Source organism: Cimex lectularius, unplaced genomic scaffold (genome assembly GCF_000648675.2).
Source record: "Cimex lectularius strain Harlan isolate CLEC.00 unplaced genomic scaffold, Clec_2.1 scaffold19, whole genome shotgun sequence".
Classification (NCBI taxonomy): domain Eukaryota; kingdom Metazoa; phylum Arthropoda; class Insecta; order Hemiptera; family Cimicidae; genus Cimex; species Cimex lectularius.
The window spans coordinates 673167-695446 of NW_019392664.1; the positions used below are offsets into that span (position 1 = coordinate 673167).

The following is a 22280-nucleotide window of genomic DNA, read 5'->3' on the forward strand; positions in this document are numbered from 1 at the left end:
AAATAAAATTGTTCAGAGGGAGATGTAATATCACAGGGTCTTGTTGGATTGGTATTGCTAGAAGAACAAAAGAAAAGGCTAGGTTAATGTAACATAGAAAGTAATTCTGTAGATCATTTTTATTTCAATCTATCTACATAATGTACAAATTCGTAATTAGCAAATATACATTCAATTTTGTTATATTTTTAAATCATTATTTATTTATTTAAAATTCATCCTTAAATCTCATAACATAACAGTATAATATACGATAACACATTTATAAAAAATATTAACAACACGGTTTTAACATATCTCTTAAGCTGTCCATGATGTGACTTATCGACTAGCAAAGAGATTTTTTTAAATTAAAAACAATGATCTCTTCTAGGAGAATAAATATAATTTAAATGGTGTACGATTGTTACATAATATTTTGATTTTAATAAATAAGATACACATTAAATTAAATAATTTTCACAGATGTATACATTTAAAAGGGCAAATATAATTAACGATGATTACATTTAAAATTGAAATAAGCCTATTTGTTTATTACTTGGAATAGTAATTTTCTTTTAAATACATAATCAAATTCCTATTAAATACCTGAGGTGGATAATTGAAATTTAGTAAAATTGTCATAATACGTTTTGGTTTTTTTTTCTTTTTTTTTATTATGTACTTTTGTTTCACCAAATGCATTAACTTATTACACAGTCTGATGTGCCACAATTTAAAATAATCAATTCCCTTGTAAGTTAGGAAGAAGTTGATGGAGGAATTGCAGACATCTGGATTGAAATATTCTCGATTAAATTGGGCTGTAGTAGTGATGCACTGCTTCCTACTGAAACGAATAATCATATTAAAATAAATAGTTGAACATAAAAAAATAATAGTTTTAAGCTAAAATGTACAAAAATATTTTAATCAAAAACAATCTAGAGGATCTTGGAAAACATAAATATGCAAAAAGGTTAAAAGTGAAATTAATTTATTATTAATGTCAGCATAGAAATAAAGGTTTTCAGAATGATGTATCTAACTACAGATGGAAGTATTGGGCTGAGAACATCAGGAAGAAAGCCATCTTAATGCCAAACAAAAAATTCCCACAAAAACCTATTTTTTTATTATTTATGGTTTAAGCACGCTTAAAAGCCTAACAATAAAAGGACAAATGTAGTTTGGCAGATAAGTGGAATAAAGATTTCTATCTAGCCAGTGTAGTGTATATTTCCAATCCATTACGATATATAATTTTTGAAACATTTTATAAGTTCACTAATTTCCTGGCCGACTTGACCAATTAATACATTACAATTAATTAAGGTTTTTAGTAGAGATAAATCTTTTTCTAAGGTTTTTAGTCTTTTTTATCTTGACTAAAAACCTTAATTAATTGTAATATATTAATTGGTCAAGCGGACCACGAAATTAGTGAATTTAATAAATTAAATGAAGTATACTTCACTAGAGCTCTTCGTGGCCATTTCATTTGTCGCCGAGAATCCAATCCAGTTACACGACATTTGAAAAATGGCTAAAAGGAGGGAAAATTCAAAAGGTGGGGTTGAGATGGGAAGTTAGTGTCCGAGTGGATCGAGGTCACGATAGCTCAAGTGGTAGAGCAGTGGCGTATCTAGCCGAAGATCGTGGGTTCGAATCCCGCTCGTGCCATTGACTTTTTTATCTCGACTAAAAACCTTAATTAATTGTAATCATTTTATAAGTATTGAACACAATCAGCAGGCATCATGTTTGCTATAAAAATTCGAAAAATTATTTTTCACAAATTTTTACCAGGTTGCAGCATATGTGATCCTTTGATAAATACAATAATACAATACAAATAAATGCATTATCTTAAAATATAATTGTACAGTACAAGCGCACAAGGTTCACTTCATACTTACAATATCCTGATAGAAGAAGTGAGCCGATGGAGGAGGGGCCTGATGTGGTATGTTGGAGAAACCTGAATAAACCGGAATAGGAGAAGTCGTCGGTAGAATAATAGGTGCTTGCAGCACTGGCCCTACTGACTTAGTGGCTGATGTACCGACCTGTGATGAAATGGAAGGTCCGATTGGTGTGGATATTGGCTGTAGGCCAAATTTAAATAAAAGAACAAAGTTTAAAAATTTAAAAAACATATCTTTCTGAAAATATGAATTAATTTATGCAAATGATGTATACTTTTTGAGTTTATGCATACAAAATTAATCGTAATTTATTCAAAACAGAATATTTTTTAAATAAATTGTAATAAAACATACTTGACCCATGTGGGGAAATATAGGTGCAGGTGGCTGCCAGTTCTGCGGTGAAAGTAGAGAAGTGGTTGGTCCTGAAATTTCGACAATTTCTCCAGGTCTAAACAGCAAAATATTTATATAAATAATTTGAAAAACCAAACCAACTACAAGATAAATAAAATTTGTGTCACCTAGGCAATGTTTGAAGTGGTTGTTGGTTAACAGTTGTCATCATAGGTGGTACAGACATTGGCACGGGCTCTTGCGGGCTGAATGGAATATTTTGTTGAGATTCCTTCGGTACCTCAGGAGACTGGGTATCATTTGATTTTGGCTCTTCTTTAAAATTAACAAAATTTATAAAATTACTATGGCAAAATCTATATATTATTAAGGGGAATAAAACAAAGACTGTTTTAAAGTTAAAATTAAATTCATTTTATATTTCTTACTATTGATTTTAGTCATATCAATGGTGCATTGAAATCTTGAACCAGATGCTCAATTCTCAGGGGTTTTATTAATAAAAGTTTTTTTGTTCAGTTTTTACAACTTCAAATGAAATATTTTTGCATGTCAGATTTATCGGGATAATGAACTTGTAATTTGGTTGTTACTGATCATTTTGGTTTGCCTATCCTCACTGGGTTGGCCTGTCAGGCTTGTTTCGGCATTTCACTATTTGGCTAAGGATTTGAAATCGGTAGCATTAAGATTTTTTCCTTGAGTAAATGGGCAATTGCCCAGAAGAGTTGGTAGTTTGAAGGAACAAAGTCATCCATTATGGAAATTTTTATGCCAAGAACTGTGAAGTTGGGCATTGGTATGAAACTTCACTACTCACTAAAGCGACTTCTCTAAAATCTTGCACATATGTTTTAGTTGTTCCAAATACCACTCAGAATTACAGAATGCCTTTCCAAAACAAACTCATAAAGGATAACTAGTTCAAAATTAAAAAATAATAATAAACATAAAAACTTAAGGCTTTTTTTAGATTAATATCTATGTGCTATCCCGATATTTTAGCATTTAGCCAGTAAAATCACTTTTTGTCATGTTTTTTAATATGTGTAACATTTATTCATCACTTAAATTTTATAGGAACTGGTTGGTTTCCCGGGGGCATTCAACTTGCAAGCTCATTGGAACACCAACAACTTTTCACATTCCTTAACTTGTGATCACAGTTGAATGTAATTAAAAAAACTATGGTCTAACAGTTTTGTACCTCCAATTGTTTACCTGGCATTTGAACCTTGACCTCTTTGTAGGAGGGTATTACCACTTCCAAATTTGTAAAAATTGTTTATTGAGTTTAATCCACCAATTCAATTTAATAATATTACAATATTACCAGAATTTCAATCCTTATTTTCAAAAACCTGAGGGTAAAATGAGGACGAATGTTTACAAAATGATTCAATATACTCCAAGACTAAAATGATTTCATAACAACAACATCGGAAGTCTCTATGAAAATAATTCAACATTTAGAAAAGTTCAAAACAGTCGTCATTTGTTTACCCATCCCTTTATACCAATGAACAAAAATAAATACCTGGACGAACTGGTTTGAATAGTTCATTGTGAAGATTCGGTAAAAATGAATTTATCTTGTCCCATGTAATCATCCATATTTCATTTCTTCCATCCTGGCCAGTAAATACACCAGTTGAGTCCATTACAAGCAGCAGGTTTTTTAAAGATTCAGGTATAGCCTCAAGCTTAAATGCATTGGTGTTAATTATAAATATTTACAAAGTAATTTTGTTACATACCAGAAGATCACTGTTGTCCGCATGCATGTATTTATCCTTGTAATCGAGTATTTTTAACCACAACTGGGCAAAACTATCTAGTGTTTGAAGTTGAGGTAAATGATGAAGAAAAACCTAAAAATTTGTAATGTTGATTTTTCCATCTTAATTGATATATGAATGTTGACTCACTTTAGAAAGGACAGTCGCCGCACGTATACGCGTCTCCTCGAGTCCATCCGACGTTGGTACGGGCTCCAATAGCTTAGAAAGAAGGGGGAAAAGTACTTGGGTGAAACAAGATTCCCACTCTTCGCCAGTGAGGTTTTGAAGGTCAGGAACAAGCAGAGCTCTTTGAAGGTAAGTTATTGCACTCATTCGAATCTTCGAACACAGAAACAGTAAGCTATTTTTTGAGGGGAAAATATTAACTCTGGAATATATTCGATTTCTGGTCTAGTTTTATGTTAAACGACAAAAATAATTTTCAAATTTTATTGGGTAGTTCAAACGTCATGATGGAAATGGACCTTTTATATATTTTTTACATCTTTCTAATATTAGTTTGTAATAGAAAAAAAAAGAAAAAAAAAACACATTCTACTTAAAAGTTAAGGTTCAGTTTGTTAGCGAATATGTGATTTCAAGGTATAAAAAAAAAGATATCCATTATACAAATCCAATAATTCTTACTTGTCAAACATTCTCCAAAAGTGCTGCTAAAAGGTTCAGGCAATAATCAATCATACAAAAGTACTTAAAGAGGTAATTGAACAGGTTCAAAAAGTGTTATAAGACATAATTCTGCAGCTTATCTTTAAAGATTAAAACGTGAAAAAATTGAGCCGGCAAATTCTTTTATGGAATGTCTTTGATAAATTTTTCCGCCAGGGAAATCAAGCATTTTCACACAAATATAATTGACATGGTATTAATATGCAAGAAGATGCATATTTATAAAATGTAAAAACAAAATCTCCAATACCTCAATAGCAGAAATCTATTTTAAAAATAATAAATTAATGAAAGAAAAAAAAGCTCTCAAGAAAGTAAACAAATTCAAGTTAATTAAAATATATGACTAAAAACTTAAACAAAAAACGTATATAATAAAGAATAAGTGTAGAAACTAACAGAAGTACATTACTATCACAATCAGGTAGAAGAGATAAGGACGAATAAGCACTTTCAGCATGACACAACTACCTCTACCGACTATATAAATAGTCATGTTGCACCATAAAAAATAATGATTGTTTGGTGATAGTGGTGACCTCTTTTTATTACATACACCAATTTTTTTATACTATTAGCAAATTTTAATACTTTTATAGTAATAAACAATATTTTAGCAAATAAATAATTACCTGTCTGTTGGGATGCGACGACAGCCTGGCGATGCCTTGTAGAAGCGGACACCATGCATGCAGCCAAAGAGAAATATGCTCAGTTTCGCTGGTTTCTTCCGCCCACCACTTAAAGATCTGCGCTGTTCTAATGTGGATAGTGTGCATCAGATCGAGAAGCTTTACCCGGCAAGAAATAATGGTAAGTGTCATCAATTTAATTAAATTAATAAATTATAAAAGTGAATCAGAGCAATTTGAAGTAACTTGATTGAACAATAGAGGAAATTAATTTGTATTTAAGTGCAACTTGCAAGGCTCAAAGTAGCATACTGTTACAGGCCTTGAGCCATTGATTTAAAAAGTAGAAAATTGTTTTTTTTTTTAAGAATTGATACTAAGGATAAATTCACTAATTTCGTGGTCCGCTTGACCAATTAATATATTACAATTAATTAAGGTTTTTAGTTGAGATAAAAAAGTCAATGGCCCAAGCGGGATTCGAACCCACGATCTTCGGCTAGATACGCCGCTGCTCTACCACTTGAGCTATCGTGACCTCGATCCACTCGGAAACTAACTTCCCATCTCAACCCCACCGTTTGAATTTTCCCTCCTTTTTGCCATTTTTCAAAACTTTTCAAGGAGGGAAAATTCAAAAGGTGGGGTTGAGATGAGTGGATCGAGGTCACGATAGCTCAAGTGGTAGAGCAGCGGCGTATCTAGCCGAAGATCGTGGGTTCGAATCCCGCTCGGGGCATGTATTTTTTTATCTCAACTAAAAACCTTAATTAATTGTAATATATTAATTGGTCAAGCGGACCACAAAATTAGTGAATTTAATGATTTAAAATGAAGTATACTTCACTAATGCTCTCCATGGCAATTTCATTTGTCGCCGAGAATCAAATTGATTACACAACATTTGAAAAATGGCAAAAAGGAGGGAAAATTCAAAAGGCGGGGTTGAGATGGGAAGTTAGTGTCCGAATGGATTGAGGTCACGATAGCTCAAGTGGTAGAGCAGCGGCGTATCTAGCCGAAGATCGTGGGTTCGAATCCCGCTCATGCCATTGACTGTTTTATCTCAACTAAAAACCTTAATTAATTGTAATGCATTAATTGGTCAAGCGGACCACGACATTAGTGAATTTAATGATTTAAAATGAAGTATACTTCACTAAAGCTCTCCGTGGCCATTTTATTTGTCGTCGAGAATCCAATCCGATTACACGACATTTGAAAAATGGCAAAAAGAAGGGAAAATTCAAAAGGTGCGGCTGAGATGGGAAGTTAGTGTCCGAGTGGATCGAGGTCACGGTAGCTCAAGTGGTAGAGCAGCGGCGTATCTAGCCGAAGATCGTAGGTTCGAATCCTGCTCGTGCCATTGACTTTTTTATCTCAACTAAAAACCTTAATTAATTGTACTAAGGATAAAATTTATGTTGTAACTACATCTTGGTAATAAATTAGTAAAAATTTGTGCCCTATTTTGTTTTTAGCATAGAAGTTTTTTCCTTTGTTCTATTTCGGGTGTAAATAATTGTATTTGATGTACAAGATTTTCCTTTCTGTTTAAATTAATAAATAATTAGACCCAATTCATTTTTGGATAAATTTTTTGAAAATTAAAAAAAATCAGTATTCTTACAACTAATTAAACATAAAAACACATGAATAAAGAGCATGTGTTAACTAAAATAAAAACTTAAATGTGTTTATAAAGAAAAAAAAAAACATTTTATTAGTTTAGTTGCTAATTTAGTGAGTAATATAACTAATGAAATTGTAGGCGTCTGTCTAAAGAATTCACAACTGTATGAGCAACAGTATAGAGTGAGTAACAATTGTGTCCATTTACTATTTTGATAAAGAATTATATTTGTTTTAAGGTAAAATGGGAGACGCAGAGAACTCAAAAATGGCCACATTGGAATATGAATCAAGCGAAGGGAAGGAAGACAGCAATAATAGCCAGGTGTCTGGTGCAAAAACATTAAACGTAGTCGATCAGCATAGCAACGAAGTCGGGTCAGTTGTTCTGCATCGAGTGGACGATGGTGATAACATCTGTCATCAACCTGTACTAAACAGCCAAGACAAGCAAAGCAAAGGCAATGTGAACACAGAAAGGCTGCGAGACGTCGATAATGTTATCACCATGGAAAATCTCAACCTAAGCCGGCCCTCTCGATCATTTATGGATATACTGTGCTGTAGGCAAGCCAACTGATTCTTGTAATCCGTCCATACTAAAATGATTTCTGTAAACTTCTATTTATAATCGTCTAAACTGAAGTAAAGGTCAAGCTCAAGTAACAGCTCAAGAGAATGAAAAGAATATTATTCATAAAACCTAAATAAAGAAACTAATGAATTCCTTGAGTTTTACTCATAAACCATAATCAGTGGTTAGAATATGTCTACAAAAACAGGATAGTCTAAAAACTCACATTTTTAAACAAGAGTAACATTAACTATTATATAAATTAATAACTCTTCTAAAATGTCAATCTATTATTGTTAATGTTCATTTTCAATCACCCTAAATTCAAATTTTGTACTTAAAAATATAATAGACTCTTTGAAAAGCATAGTTCAATCTACATGAATTCTTATTTACCAGTATGCAGACTTGTTGATATCCAGGGGTGTCTTCAGGGTCACTCTCATCAGCGTCGTACGCATTTCCTGTTGGGCTTTTTGCTCTCTCTTCCTTTCTTTTCAAACCGACCTTCTTCCTTGTAGGCTTGTTACCGTGTGACAAGTTGGGCTCTTTCAGCCTCTTGAAGTGTTTCCTTTCAACTGTAACAAGATGAAATCTAGGAGTTTTGATCCTTTAACAGGTGAAAAACTTCAGCTTACTTGCTTCAGCAGCTGCCTCTACAAATGTTCGCAAGCAGTGCACACAGTTTTGGAAATTGTAAGGCGTGATATGTACAACATCTCTGACAAGGAAAACAAGACTTTCACAACATTTCACCATAGCATAAGGGTCATGGCACATAAATTCCTTATCCGTCATTGAAAAATCATTAGGTGGAACTCGGTTACCTAATGAAATGGGTTGTATCTCACCTTCCCGCCCGACCTAAAATTACAGAAATTAATGTGAAAAATATTTTGCATAAAATACTATAAGAAAAATACCAATATCCATCCAGTTGATGTGTTCAAAGGGGCATCAGGACTGATAGTAGGGGAAAGAGGCAAACTACCAGCTTTACTTAGTTCTGAGTCTGATGTATACCCTCTTTCATTTCCTAAACCACTGTCAACTTGAACTTCTCCTTCAGATCTTGCGCCTATAATAATTTACCAGTGATAAGTTAATTTTCAAAAAGTACAACAATAAAAATTGTTTCAAAGTTTTTATGAAAAGGCAAAAAATAATTTGGTTGTTCAACCAATAAATTTGTTTATTGTTGCAGGTTTTGTATTTATAATATGCCTATTTTGATTGTAAAAGTAAGTAAATTAATTTTATGACATAGGTGGGTTTATGCTCTTTACTGACGTAACAGGTCAGAACAACTTTAAAATAGATAAATAGATAGATAGATAGAAAGATAAATACTTTTATTTACAAAAAAAGTCTATTAAACAAAAGAAATTTATAAGTAATTAAGGTTTTTAGTTGAGATGAAAAAAAGTTAATGGCACGAGCGGGATTCGAACCCATGATCTTCGGCTAGATACGCCGCTGCTCTACCACTTGAGCTATCGTGCCCTCGATCCACTCGGACATCAACTTCCTTCCTCAACCCCACCTTATGAGTTTTCCCTCCTTTTTGCCATTTTTCAAAATCCCGCTCGTGCCATTAACTTTTTTTCATCTCAACTAAAAGCCTTAATTAATTGTAATGTATTAATTGGTCAAGCGGACCACGAAATTAGTGAATTTAAGAAATTTATAAGTATACAAAAGTATGAATTAAAACATGTCTGCGGGAGATTTTTGCAGGTATCATAAAAAACAATATAAAATAAATAAAAATTAATTTAAAAACCCTGGTAGGTAGATTGAAAAAACAAAATAATATAAAAAGTAAATAAAATAAAACAAATATTCAATGGTGAGACTGACTTTGGAGAGCAAACCAGAAATGTAATGTGTCGTGTTTGTATTGATAATTAAATTGATAGACCAATCTCTATGCATGGTGTGCACATTCAATTAATATGTACAGATCAAATTCACCAGCCAGATATTTAATTAGGAGATCCTTACTTAAAACAAAATTCCCCAAATAAAACTGACATAACTCCCCCAGTATTGAGCATTCCGCTAGAAAATGAAAAACGGTTTATAATGAGAGGGAATTACAATGGGAGCAAAGCCCAGACTCCCAACTTTAAAATACTGTTTACAAATTAATCTCAAATAAAATTCCAAGGGCTTTGTCAGGAATCATGCACAGAACCGCTAGCATGACAAATTTGATTTGGCCACCATGTTACCCCTGCCCGTTATAATTATTTTCTTTTTATTCAACTTAAGGGCATCAATTAAGTTTTAATACCCTTGAAAATTTAAAATTGTTTAAATAAATAATCAAAACTGGCATTGGCAAAAAATTAAAAATACATTAAATAAACACAGTAATTGACTGTAATAATTCTTTACGTACGTCCCACCCTCCAGATCGGACCATCGCGATCAGACCCCCTGACTATATGATAAAAGAAAGATAGCAGCGTCAGTGGGCAGGGTCGTCGGAGAGGCTCTTGCGAGTCAAGAGCACGACCGGTAGATGGCCCTCAGAGAATCTGAGTAGGAGATGAGGGATCGTCCTCACCAGACTGAGGGTTGGCCATATGCGGTTGACACATGGGCACCTGCTTTTGGGCCAAAGCCCGTGCAGGTGTTCCTTATGCAGAGAAAGGTTGCTCGATGTGTCCCACATAATAGAGGCGTGTCATGCCTTGGCTCCATACAGAGAGCGTGTAGGCATGCCACCGGACTTAAGAAGAGTTCTCGAACATGGTAGTGAGTTTCAGAGTCCCCTATTCCGCTTTTTAGGGGAAATTGTTTTTTTTTTTATTGTATATAGTATGTCTTATGTGTTGTGTGTCTATATGTTTTGTCTGAGTGCATGTATTTATTAGCGTGAATGGCGAGGGGTGAGGGTGAAATAAACGACATCATCACCCCTCGAACGATGAGAGCGTAAGAGTGTGTGTTCGGGGTCGNGGGAAATTATTTTGATTAAAGAACATTGCTTTAAAGTAACTAGTTTCTTTTTTTTTGTTTAATACCAAAATCCTGCATTATTTTCCGGACAACCCAATATTTATTTGTATGAATGTAGTGTTTGAAAGGGTAAATAGAATATAGACATAGTTGGGGGCTGAAATGACCTAGATGTCGGAAGCCCCAGTAAAAAAAAAAAATTCTTTAACAAGGGGATGACCTAGGTTGACTGACATTCCGAGTGTGAGCTCTAACATCATTTTTCTCAAAACCTAGGAGACCAATTTTCATGGTTATTTTTAAATAAACAATCAAGTACATTTCATAATTGTAGCAAACATTAAATTAGACTATTTTTTAAATTTAAAAAAAACGAGGTTAATTTTTTACAAATAATTTTCCTATATTGAGTATTTTCTTATAGAAATACTTATATATTTTTATGATCCATACATTGTTAAAAAGCTACGTTCCTCTTCTTTCAAATGGTATAGTTGATGTTAAAATCCTTTTAGCCATTTTTGAATTATAGCTGTTTCAATCCGATATTCCGATAACAATTTCTTAAAAATGGGAATAATTTTAGGGGTCAAAAAATCGATAAATTTAAATTTGAACAAAAATTTATATTTACGAGTCTCTAGAGGTGGTAAAACAAAATTTCATATTAGTTTTAAGTAAATTTTTTAAATGAATTAGTTTATTTGAAAAAATTTGTTTTTTAGAAATTTTTTAGTTATTGATAAACTTTGATAGCTTTTGCTATATTTTTATTGCAATCTACATAAAAAATGTTGTAAAATGATATATTCACATAGTTTATTTGAGCGAGTAGAACGGTGAGATAAAAATATTACAAAAACATTAAATTTCAACTTTCAAAAAACAAAAACAAAAAATTGGCGAAACTAGGGCCTATTCACAAGAAGTGGTGGATACGTGTCCAATATTTTGGAGTGTAGAATCACCAAAAAAAGTTTGGTCCAACTCTGTCACACCAACCTGGTCGTCGTACAGTCATTCACAACAATTTTTTTTTTTTTATTCCAGCAATCTTAAATCTTTTTTGTTTTGTATTTATTATAGCCCATAAAGAAATAAAATAATTACCTGACTCGTTCAGAGGTTTGCTGACAACCCTCGGAGGTGGTGCACCAGCACCGACACATTCCAATAATGTGAATATGATAGCCCAATCTGTGGCTGAGTGTATGTTAGCTGCGCTTGATTTAATCAGTTCGAACATACCATAAGACACCTGTCTCGCTACTCTTGATAATGTTGTACCTTTCAGAAGCAGCAACATTCTCAAGGATTGAAGGACCTAAATAGTTACATCATTGTTATTCAGATGTACCCGAGCATCATGGATAAAACTCACCATTGGGCTCATTTCTTCTCTAACCATAAGCCTTATTGCCAAACGTAGAAGACCAACCACAGATCTTTCAACAAGAAAATGGTGATCACAAGCTGCTGCTCCCATCAATAAAGTGTATATATGTTCTTTCACCGTTGACCACATTGGACCGATTCGATCCCTAAAATGTCAAGATTCAATTAGCAATTTCAAATTAAATTTTAAATTATTTCAATGTGAGGAAAATAAGTTTGAAAAGAACTCACTTGTTTTGAAGAACCACCTTGAGAAGCAATTCTAAAAAGAAAATTGCTGTATCTTCACTGTAAGAGGAACCGAGGGATACATGCCCTTCAGGACCATAAGACGCAGTAACTAAAGCCTGTAAAATTCATATGTAATTTTTTCTTTAGATAAATAATAAGATTGTAACTACCTTTACAAAATACTGAAGAGAGTCCATGCGAAGGAATTTTGACTCGGTTATCAATTGTTCAAGATTGCATTCTCTTATACAGTTCTGCGCCATCCTAATAGCTTCCTGATCTTCAGGTGAAGGGCCTTTTTGTATACTTTGTTCTAAAAAAAAATTACTATTAACACTAATTCACCACTATATAATTTGGTTATTTACAAACCTGAGCCTAATAACATGTAAGAATATAAGGAGCTAAAGATACCAGTCTCAGTCTTTGGGTGCAACTGGATTTCTTCTCTTATCAACGAAATTTTGCCGCTTAACTCAATAAAATCTTCTGCCTATGTTTAAAAAAAATATATATACATTTTAATATGGTATATACAAAATGGGGAACTAAAACAATTGTATTATGTAAAAATTCTTCTTCTTCAGAAATGACTGAATATCATTCAAAATGGTTGTAAATTAAATAAGGGATAGGAAAAAATAAAGTTCATATTTAGGGCAATATTTTACAGAAAAAAAAATGTATTAACATTGGTTTTACTCATTTCAAAGTTTTATGTTTCCTTAGATTTTTTAACACAAGTAATGTTCATTGATTTTGTTATGGATAAATAATTTCAGTGGTATTGATTTATTTCTTTTAACTAGATCATCACTTTTTTTATATATTACAAATTGATTAATGATCTTTTCAACAATACATGCTAATTGGGCAATTTAAGTGATCTGTGGCGCGATGAGCCTGTAATTTGGCTGTTAGATCATTTTGGTCATCCAATGGGCTAATATCACAAATTATAACTACTCACTTCAACTAGTATTTTTGGCAATAGTTTACATTTGTACAATTGTAAAATGCACTCCAAGATATTTCTCCAACTATCTCTGATGATATCACCATGCCTGTGGGCTAAATTAAACACCGTTTTCGCTGCAAGCCTTGCCTTTTGGTTTTCTCCAAACATTATTGTCAGCATTTCATATGACTAAAATTCAAATTCATTTAATTATATAAGGATAAGAGGGGGATTTTTTTTTTAATGGGTCAGAAATTACCTCGACTTTATAATGCAGTGTTGTAAATTTACACAACGAGACAATGAGATTATCGAAATCATTGCTCATTCCGTAATGAGCTGATATCATAGCACACTTTCTACATTTAAAATGAAAAATTAATGAACAATTCAAATCGACAAATTTTTCAAATTTGAAAATTGGCCCACCTAAAACCAGATATGGCTTTTTGATATATTGCCGGATCAGTCGCCTTGTCAAAGAGAGAGCTTAAAGCAGTCACAGTCGGGCCCCATATTAAAGAGAATAAGTCGTGGTCCAGGAGGCCGTTAGGAGCATGAACATATTCACCATCCTTCCCAGTTCCTCTTCTCAAAAGGACCTTCCACAAATAATTTTCTTTTACAAGACCAGTCTGTTCTGTTGGCATTACTATTTCATCAGACCTTTAAACAAAAAATTAATTACATAAATTATCATTAATGTACATTATCTCTCTGGCTTACTTGATAGAATTATAAATTTCATCTAGCATTTCCTCATCAAAATCTTTATCTCCGTTTAATTTTTTAAGATTTCGCTTAAATTCCTCAGCCGTCATTGGATTGTTTTGCCTTTTCACGTTGTGATTATGCTGATCAACATTTAACATAATAACAGCGTATGCTAAAGTGAAAGCCGCGTCAGCATTAGCAAACGGCTCACCATTGCATTTCTGAAAATAAAATATTTTATTTCAAACTGATAAATTAAGGAAATAGACAATACTTACATGCCAGTGTTCAGCAAAATGTTCCATTACAAGAGATATTAATGGAGATTCTCCTGGTAATCTAAAAGTTTCTAAATAATATCTTAGAGCTTCATCAATCCTCAAATCGGAGAAATCAAATGACCTAAAAAAGGTAATTTTTTCAATTAATTTCTAAAGTTGGATATATTTTTAATTTTAATTAAACAATGCTTACTTTACGAAACAGTCCAAAACGGCTAAATTGGCTCTATTACTTATATACTCTCCTATCATTTTTTTATCGAGATGAGGATTTTCCCTCAGAAAAACAACTACTTCATGTGGGTCTAATGGGTTTGACATGAGATTGTGCTCTTGTAAAAATGATATTCCTTTTTTAGGTTTTGAATTGAAATGCTCTGTACCAGTAGCAAGTAACTGTCGAAAAAAAATAAAAATCGCAAAAATAACAATACTTTATTTCATATATTGTCATTAAAAACTCGAACAAATATTAAAACGGACCTTCTTTCTTCTTTTTACAGCCATCAAATGTTCATGACTTGGAATGTTGCAAGATAGCTTTTGGCGTGTGCCTGAAGAAAGAATGTAGTTGCTATTGTGCATAACCGTAATTCCTTTAAAACCATCGGCTGTCACGCCTAGAAAAATTGAACGACAGTGAATAAAATATCAGAAAATTTAAAGTAAAACTACCTTTTTCAGATTGTTGATGTTCGTTTAATATTCTGCTGTTGCAATGATTTTCAATAGAATCAATTACAGTTAACAGAGCATCTAGTGACAGTAAATGAGTATTGTGAATCCCAGATACTGGAAATGCATTCTGTAAACAAACATCTGTTATAAAACCTTGTAAATATATTATAATTCATTAAGGTTTTTAGTTGAGATAAAAAGTCAATGGCACGAGCGGGATTTGAACCCACGATCTTCGACTTGACACGCCACTGCTCTACCACTTGAGCTATCGCGACCTCGATCCACTCGGGCACCAACTTCCCATCTGAACCGCACCTTTTGAATTTTCCCTCCTTTTTGCCATTGACTTTTTTATCTCAACTAAAAACCTTAATTAATAATATATTAATTGGTCAAGCGGACCACGAAATTAGTGAACTTGTAAATATAGTTGTAATAAAATATTTCCCATCGAGCAAAAAAATTACAATCATAAATTTTAAACAACCTTACCTTTGATAGAAGATTAGTAAGCTCTTCATACAGATTTGGACAATAAAGAGCGCAATCATAGTTAAGGTATAATTCCGTTACAAGACCAGGAATCCTCCACAGTTGAACCAATGATTCTGTATTTTTTTTAAATATATAAATTATTATTTAATTATTTATTATTAAAATGTTTATATTCTAACCTAAGGCAATTTCACGATGTTCATATGAAGCTTTCACAGAATCGGAAACAATTATTTCAATTAATTTCAGCAGATAATGCTCCAACTGATATTTCAAATGTGTTCGTAAGGATTCAAATAGGAGAAAGCAGATTTGTAAAACTGAGGCAAACACTGCCAGCCTTTCAGAATTGAGCAGCTAAAAAGCACAAAACAAAACGTCGTTCTTCATAACTCTATTCAAAAACGTTACAGTACAGTAGTGAGATACTAACAGAAAACAAGTTCCGACATATGTCATCTTTGACGATGACCATTAAAGATGGGTATTTTGCTATGTTGTCAGCTCCGACTTCCAAAGCTATCATAATGAGGGTCAAGCCCATGTGAATCATAAAATCAGTATTTTGTTTATCTTGAGGATTGCAGAGCGATGCCAGAAATCTGAGGAGCTCATGGACACTCACCAAACCATACGGACCTGGTAGTGGTGAATCTAAAAAATAATTGTACGTATTATTTAATTGCATTGTATCGTAAATTGATGAATTTACCTTCTTGTTCTGCTACAGTAAATCGAACCCCTTGCTGATTAACCCACTCTTGGGGATCCGTTAACGAGTTTGGTATATTTTGTGAGTCAATTTCTTCAGCCGATTGTTTCAAAAGAAGTGATGGTTCATTGGGTGGAACCTGTAATGGCTCTTCTTCTAATATGCTTTCATTCACTTGTACCTCTTCCAGAGGGAAAGGGACATCAGAATCCAACTGGACGTCGTGATCAGGCTTAATCAAAACATTAATCAATAAACCATAAGTTTTTCTCTAATTTTTTTAAATTATCTACTTACTGGCATTTCTTGTGGTTCCCCACTGTTGGAACTAGAATCTTCTATGCGAATAACAACACCATCAGTGCAAGGAATTGGATCCTGTTTAACTTCTGGAAGAATATTTGGAGCCTCAATATCTGCCTCATGGACATTTTTATCTATCAACAAATAAATTAAAATTTGGATAAAAGAAGATATTTGCTTCCTTGAAATTTTATACCTTCATCAACAGGGAGTTCAGGTAAGTTTTCCGTTGTGGGAGATGAGAGAACAGAAGGTGGAGGAGAAACTGGAGATGTGACAGTGCTCTGCATTTCCCCTTGCAGATCAGGAATATCTGAATTATCTCTATGAATTGTTGAAGTCAAATGCAAATCTTTTAGTTTTATATCTATAAAAAGAAAATTACAAAATTCATTGAAAAATTTTATCATTTTAGATTCACTAGATTTAGATTAAACAACCTGAATGTATATTATTCCTTTCTTCTATCTTCTTCTGCCTAGGTTTTGGATGGTTCCTATTTTTCCTTTTGCCCCTAGAAGTCTCCATGGCGTTCGATTGGATCTGTAACTTTTGCTAAAAAATTTTGAAAAAGGTATTAATAACTGTCAATAACATAAAATTACCTGGACATTGTTATTCCTACGAAAATCTTCAGCGAATGTAGGTAACCGTGTAAAAAGAAGTTGAACCATGTCACGCAAACAGTTTTCAGCACATCTTCTTAGAAGTTCTAAAGTTTAGAAATAATCGAGTTTAATAACGACAATTTTAATTGAGTCATAATCACTAAAATATACCATTGATGCGAACTTCAAAAGAGATACGAAAGCAGCTGAGTAAAATTTCACACACGCTTTCATTAGTTAGCCATGCTCCTTCAGGTGACAACATCAACGTTCTCAACACCTAATAACAATAAAATAAAACAGAAAATAATATAAAATTTAACACTATAAAGAAATATTTGAAAACCTGTAAGATTTTTATTAAAACGATTGCATCACTGGTTTGGTCAGTGCCGACAAATTTGGCATGGTTCACAGCATCTGCAATGTTCTCCACAGTGGCAGCAATTGTCTTGCATTGTGGATCTGGAAATGAAATTGTTTAAAAAAATGTATAAATGTATTGTAAAATATATTCTTCAGACTCGTACCTATCAAACCATAAGACAAAAATTTGTTGACCGAAGATAAAGCGATGCTTGTAACTGGGCTTGTTGTCTCTTCAGAACGGATCACTTCGAGAAAAGGATTGAGAAAACTGTTTGGCTCTAACTCCCTAAGATCTCCTATTTGATTTAAAACCTCCTTCAAGTCAACAAAACCCCTCACAAGAATATCATTTTCTTCATCCTGAAAAATAATGTAAATTAGCTTTCTTAATAATGCAGTTTTATTTTTATATATCTTAAAATTGCATAAAATTTTATTATTAAATATTAAATAAGTAGAATAAAGCAACACAATAAATACTGGCTGTTTAACAAGTTGAATCTACTTGCCTCCTTAAGCTGCATCAAGCCAGATGAACCAGAATTTCTACCAGTTTCAAGACTTTTTTTTAATGGTTTTATTTCAAAACCCAAAAATTTTTTTAATTGTAAATACTTTACAAAATTAATTATGAAACAGAGAATAAACTAATCAATGTTGCGGAAAAAATTCCCTCAGTCAAGAAAACAATACTATCTAATTAATTTTGGACCAAAAGGTCAGGTTTGAGAGCTTTAATCAAGCTGAAAAAATCAATACAAATGGACAAAACTTTGTATAATTTATAAATTTAAGAACTGGGCAAGGAACTCAATCATCTTCAAGAAACTTAAGAAGAAGAAAAAATAAGAAGTGTAAGGAATGGATTGTTGCAAGTTTTACAAAAATTGCCTCAATAAAATGCAACTCGGCGCATAATAACTTTTTGGTATTTAAATGGTAAACAATACAGTAATTTGTACCAGATTTTAATTGACCAAACATAGATATTACCACTAACTAGAATTGCTTTCCTTTCTATAATTTGGAGTGATTCACCAGCATCAAGATGCTTTATTCAAGCACTACCAGCCAGAACTAAGTTGGAAAAAATTGCCCCCATTAGAAAGTAACTTGTCATTTTTATAATTGGAAACAATTGTCCTACATCATGATCAACCAAAACAAATCAGAGCAGACACTGTCATGGTGGAATTGTCACCTATTTTTATAAAACTGTACGGATTTTTTGAGTTTAAGCGTTAAAATTCTTTAAACAGACTGAAATTACCAGAGTATTAACCAGGGTACACAACTAATTTTCAGTTGACATTATTCTTTTATTTTTGACCAAATCAAGCAACTGTCAAAATAGTTTCAATTAGAATGTTACTACTACTATGTTTTTAGGTACATATTTGAACCACTTATCACCCTCACCATTTATTCACCAAAACACCAGCTCACCTTAGTCATTTATCAAGCAAAAGCACATAAAAGCATAAAATTAGTTATTGTTTTGGATTTTTTTAATCATTCTGAAAAAACAAAAAGTTATTTTGTGAGGTTTATTTGTCTTTAAAAGGTCAGGGTCACAGGTCAGGTGACAAACTTGTCGTTTGGTCAAAAACATTTATATTTACAAGGCTACATATTTCAACGGAAATCCTGCCTCCTATTCTGCCAGCCAAGTTTTCAAGAGCACCTCAGTACCAGGAGTGTGCTTTATTTTAAAGATCAGCATCTAAGTGAAAATAAAAATTTTAATTAAGCAATTGTTTCTAAACGACTAGTTATGATAGACCATAATGATCAACCAAGCAACACAGTTATTGTAGGAAGAATCACCACCACTTAAAATGACCAAACTTTTTTTTTTTTGCTTCAATTATCAAATCACATATTGTCTATTTTATAATTTGGACCAATTTGAAGAAAGTACGAACTTAACTAGCTACCGTTTGCTGGCATTATCCCTTTTTATTAACCAAATTAGCAATTGCCATGGGATAATTGCCTTAATTAGAATGCAATTCATCTCGTAACACAGTTCACATTTCCCGTGTTTCCAAATAATCAATAAGCATAACACTAAAGTGAGTCCTAGGTCATAAGGGAATTTCTGTCAGCTTTCTACAAAAAGGAGCCTCGGAACAACTCATATCAAATCTATTTTCCAATCCAACCCATCCAAATTTACTCATAGGCATAAACTATTAAAAAAAAAGAACTTCTTGGATAACTAAAAGCACAACAGAAATACTAGGAGATTAAACCAGGAATGATGTGCAAAAAGAATACTCACAAAAACAACCTAATGGAAAAAGAGGAAATCCCACAGAAAAAAAGGAACTAAAAATTCTTACTGGTATATTTACAGTACCTACTCCAATAAAGTACTACCTATAAAAAATGGTACTATCAACAGATGACCAATGTTGATTAGGTCTAGAAGAGACATAGACAAACAGAACATATGCTATGCAACTGGTCCGTAATAGCGATCTAGGAAAACCGGTCTTGAGCTATGCAGATCTTACCATATTCCTGAGAAGAATTCTCTACTTAATAAACAGACACAGGGGGCATCGGTGGTCATACGGTTTAGACGTTGACACAGGGCTCATCACTGAAAGGTAAAGGTCCCGGGTTCAAATGCAGGGTTGCTGGATTTTTTTTTTTTTGCAACATACTTGTAAATGTGTTTTTTTTTTTTTCAAAAACACTAACACCCTGAGGGTTTATATGTCCTTTGCTGTTGTGAACCCTAATAAAAAAAATAAAATTAAAATAAACAAAAATAAAAAGACACAAATCTTCCAGAAAATACATTTGCTGAGATTGGTACAATAGACTAAAGTTTAAATGCTAAAGGATAAAAATCCTTATGCCTACAAATGGGAAAAATTTAGACCAAAGAAAGTGAAGTTCAAAGAAAAAAAATATATCACAATGAGAAAACAATTGAATAAATATTGCCTATTTTAGCAGAGGAGAAACAACCAAGTACATATTGACAATTGTACAATAAATAGAACATTTTTTAGCATTATGTTGCTTCAACCGGACTGAAATTATCAAAACACCAAAAAGACAACTACCTAGCTATAGTTTCCAGGCATTACCCCATTTTTAACCAAATCGAGCAATTTTCATGGGATAATTTCTGCAGAATAAAATTCATCCCTCAACATACTGTACACATTGCCTGTTTTTAAATGTGGATCAATTTGACAGCTCAAGATCTTTGATCAATCTGAAGAAAATCCACCCAAGTTATTGCCATGGGAAAATTGACCAGAGAATTTTACAAAATTGGAACAATTTTTAGCATTAGGATGCTTCAACCTGGCTGAAAGTATAAAAAGTTTCAAAACTTCAATCATAGAACTCAACTAATGTTTAAAGTTGATAGTGGGTTTTGCGTCTTAGAGTCAGTGAACACGTGTTGAACAAGCACTGGGTTCCAAACTGTGTCTTGCTACATTCGCAAGTACCGGTTCAACATAGCTATTTTTGGCTAGCACTAGCCTCTTTTTATAACCAAAACCGGCATTGCCTTAGTGTCATTCGCCACATTCTACTGTACACATTGCTTCTGTTTACATTTGGACAACTTGGAACCAAAGAAGGTCGTTAAAAAGGAAAAAAAAGTCATTGCGACAACAGCACAAATATTGCCTGTTTTCGCAGAAGAAGATTATAAAACAGAAGAAACACAAGAAATCAATATATGCTATCTTCGGATAAAATTTCTTTACTTCTACTTTCATGAGTAAGGAGTTTATGACACTTGTGAAAGTACCTAATTTTGATAATGTTTAATCTTATCTAGGCTTCCAGGTTTTTAAATGCGCTTAAAGTTATATGGATTTCTTTTTTTTCTTTTTTTTAGTTTATAGTACCTTATATACTATCGTATAGTATAGCAATTTATTAAACCTTTCTTCTTTTATTTTATTGTTAATATTATTTAATTCTACATGATTTTATTGCTTTGGCTTTTAATGTTTTTTTGTTAATGGAAGGGTAGTATTAGCTGTCTAGGACCTAGGAGGTAGGAGATGAACGAAAAACGTTAAGATTACAAAACAAGATTTAGTGTGAGCACCCCAAGAACGTTATCAAAGGAAGAAGGGATGACAGACCTGATGATTATGTGATGACCATCTGTTTACTTTCTTCATAGCCGTCAATAGCATGGACATCTCGCCTTGTACGACATAAATGCCGTTACCTGGGCAGCTCATCCTGCCAACTACGCTCGCCATGCTGACGGACCGCCTCTCCTGATCGTAGCCGGCCGAACTATGACATTCCGCGAGGATACTGTAACGTCAACGTCACTGGAGGATTCTTGGGGTGGGTGACATGGCTGACGGCCTCGGCTCACTACAGCTGTGTGTCATGTGAGCACGTCTGCGTGCATGGAGCGCCTCCGTCGCACGTTAAGATGACGTCCGCTTTCATCTTAAACGTGCTGATGATTTAAAGGTAGACTGTTGGATTCTGAAAAATTAAATTTTTGTATAATTTCGTTAAGCAATCGAATAAATAGGATAATTGCACGAATCGAGCAGCTACTCAAAGCTAGATTGTCCAAAAGGGTTTTGGCAACTGAAAGAAACCCGAGAACATTAAAATATTTTTCACATTAGGTACACTTTGCTGAAGGTACAGTTTTTACGATTTCCACTTAAGTTAAACCCTGCCCACATATCTAACAGATATCAGAAACGTAGAATGTTCAATGTACGGCATAGTGTTTTATATAATAATACAAAAGTGCTATAATACATAAATACAGTTAATTTTCAGTTATGACTTTCTAATTTCAAGAATGCATCATATTTACATCTTGAGATAAAATTTTGCTGTTTGACTTAGCAGCTAGGAAGAGCGAATAGACAACTGCCAATAATAATTCATAAATTACTTTGTGAACTTATAAAATATTATAAAAATAAAATGTTTAATTATGTTATTAACCACATTTTTTAACAATTGCAGA

General features: G+C 33.1%; 1 protein-coding gene and 1 long non-coding RNA gene across 3 annotated transcripts; one reads left to right on the forward strand and one right to left on the reverse strand.

Moving 5' to 3' along the window:
- Positions 1–625: 625 nt before the first annotated feature.
- Positions 626–21698, reverse strand: LOC106662157 (Golgi-specific brefeldin A-resistance guanine nucleotide exchange factor 1). The gene is made up of 36 exons (XM_014385997.2): positions 21418–21698; positions 17452–17650; positions 17268–17386; positions 17093–17201; positions 16919–17025; positions 16754–16868; positions 16510–16680; positions 16308–16447; positions 16011–16242; positions 15732–15952; positions 15478–15655; positions 15296–15411; positions 14798–14927; positions 14606–14742; positions 14316–14518; positions 14120–14243; positions 13854–14062; positions 13557–13793; positions 13387–13486; positions 13140–13316; positions 12542–12662; positions 12340–12482; positions 12170–12285; positions 11925–12084; positions 11654–11867; positions 8500–8654; positions 8215–8440; positions 7973–8154; positions 5371–5529; positions 4196–4387; positions 4025–4138; positions 3805–3970; positions 2435–2582; positions 2265–2361; positions 1902–2090; positions 626–829 (listed from the first exon to the last, which is right to left on the reverse strand). The coding sequence occupies exons 1-36, from the start codon at positions 21538–21540 to the stop codon at positions 797–799; spliced, it is 5562 nt and encodes a 1853-aa protein (XP_014241483.1). The 5' UTR covers positions 21541–21698; the 3' UTR covers positions 626–796.
- LOC106662159 lies at positions 3528–7729 on the forward strand. 2 transcript variants are annotated; one of them, XR_002909851.1, is made up of 5 exons: positions 3528–3957; positions 4028–4119; positions 4201–4363; positions 5356–5551; positions 7242–7729. It is a non-coding gene; the product is annotated as an uncharacterized LOC106662159 (long non-coding RNA). The 2 variants fall into 2 exon arrangements; XR_001339845.1 differs by lacking the exons at positions 3528–3957; positions 4028–4119; positions 4201–4363; positions 5356–5551 and adding an exon at positions 7030–7185.
- Positions 21699–22280: the final 582 nt, after the last annotated feature.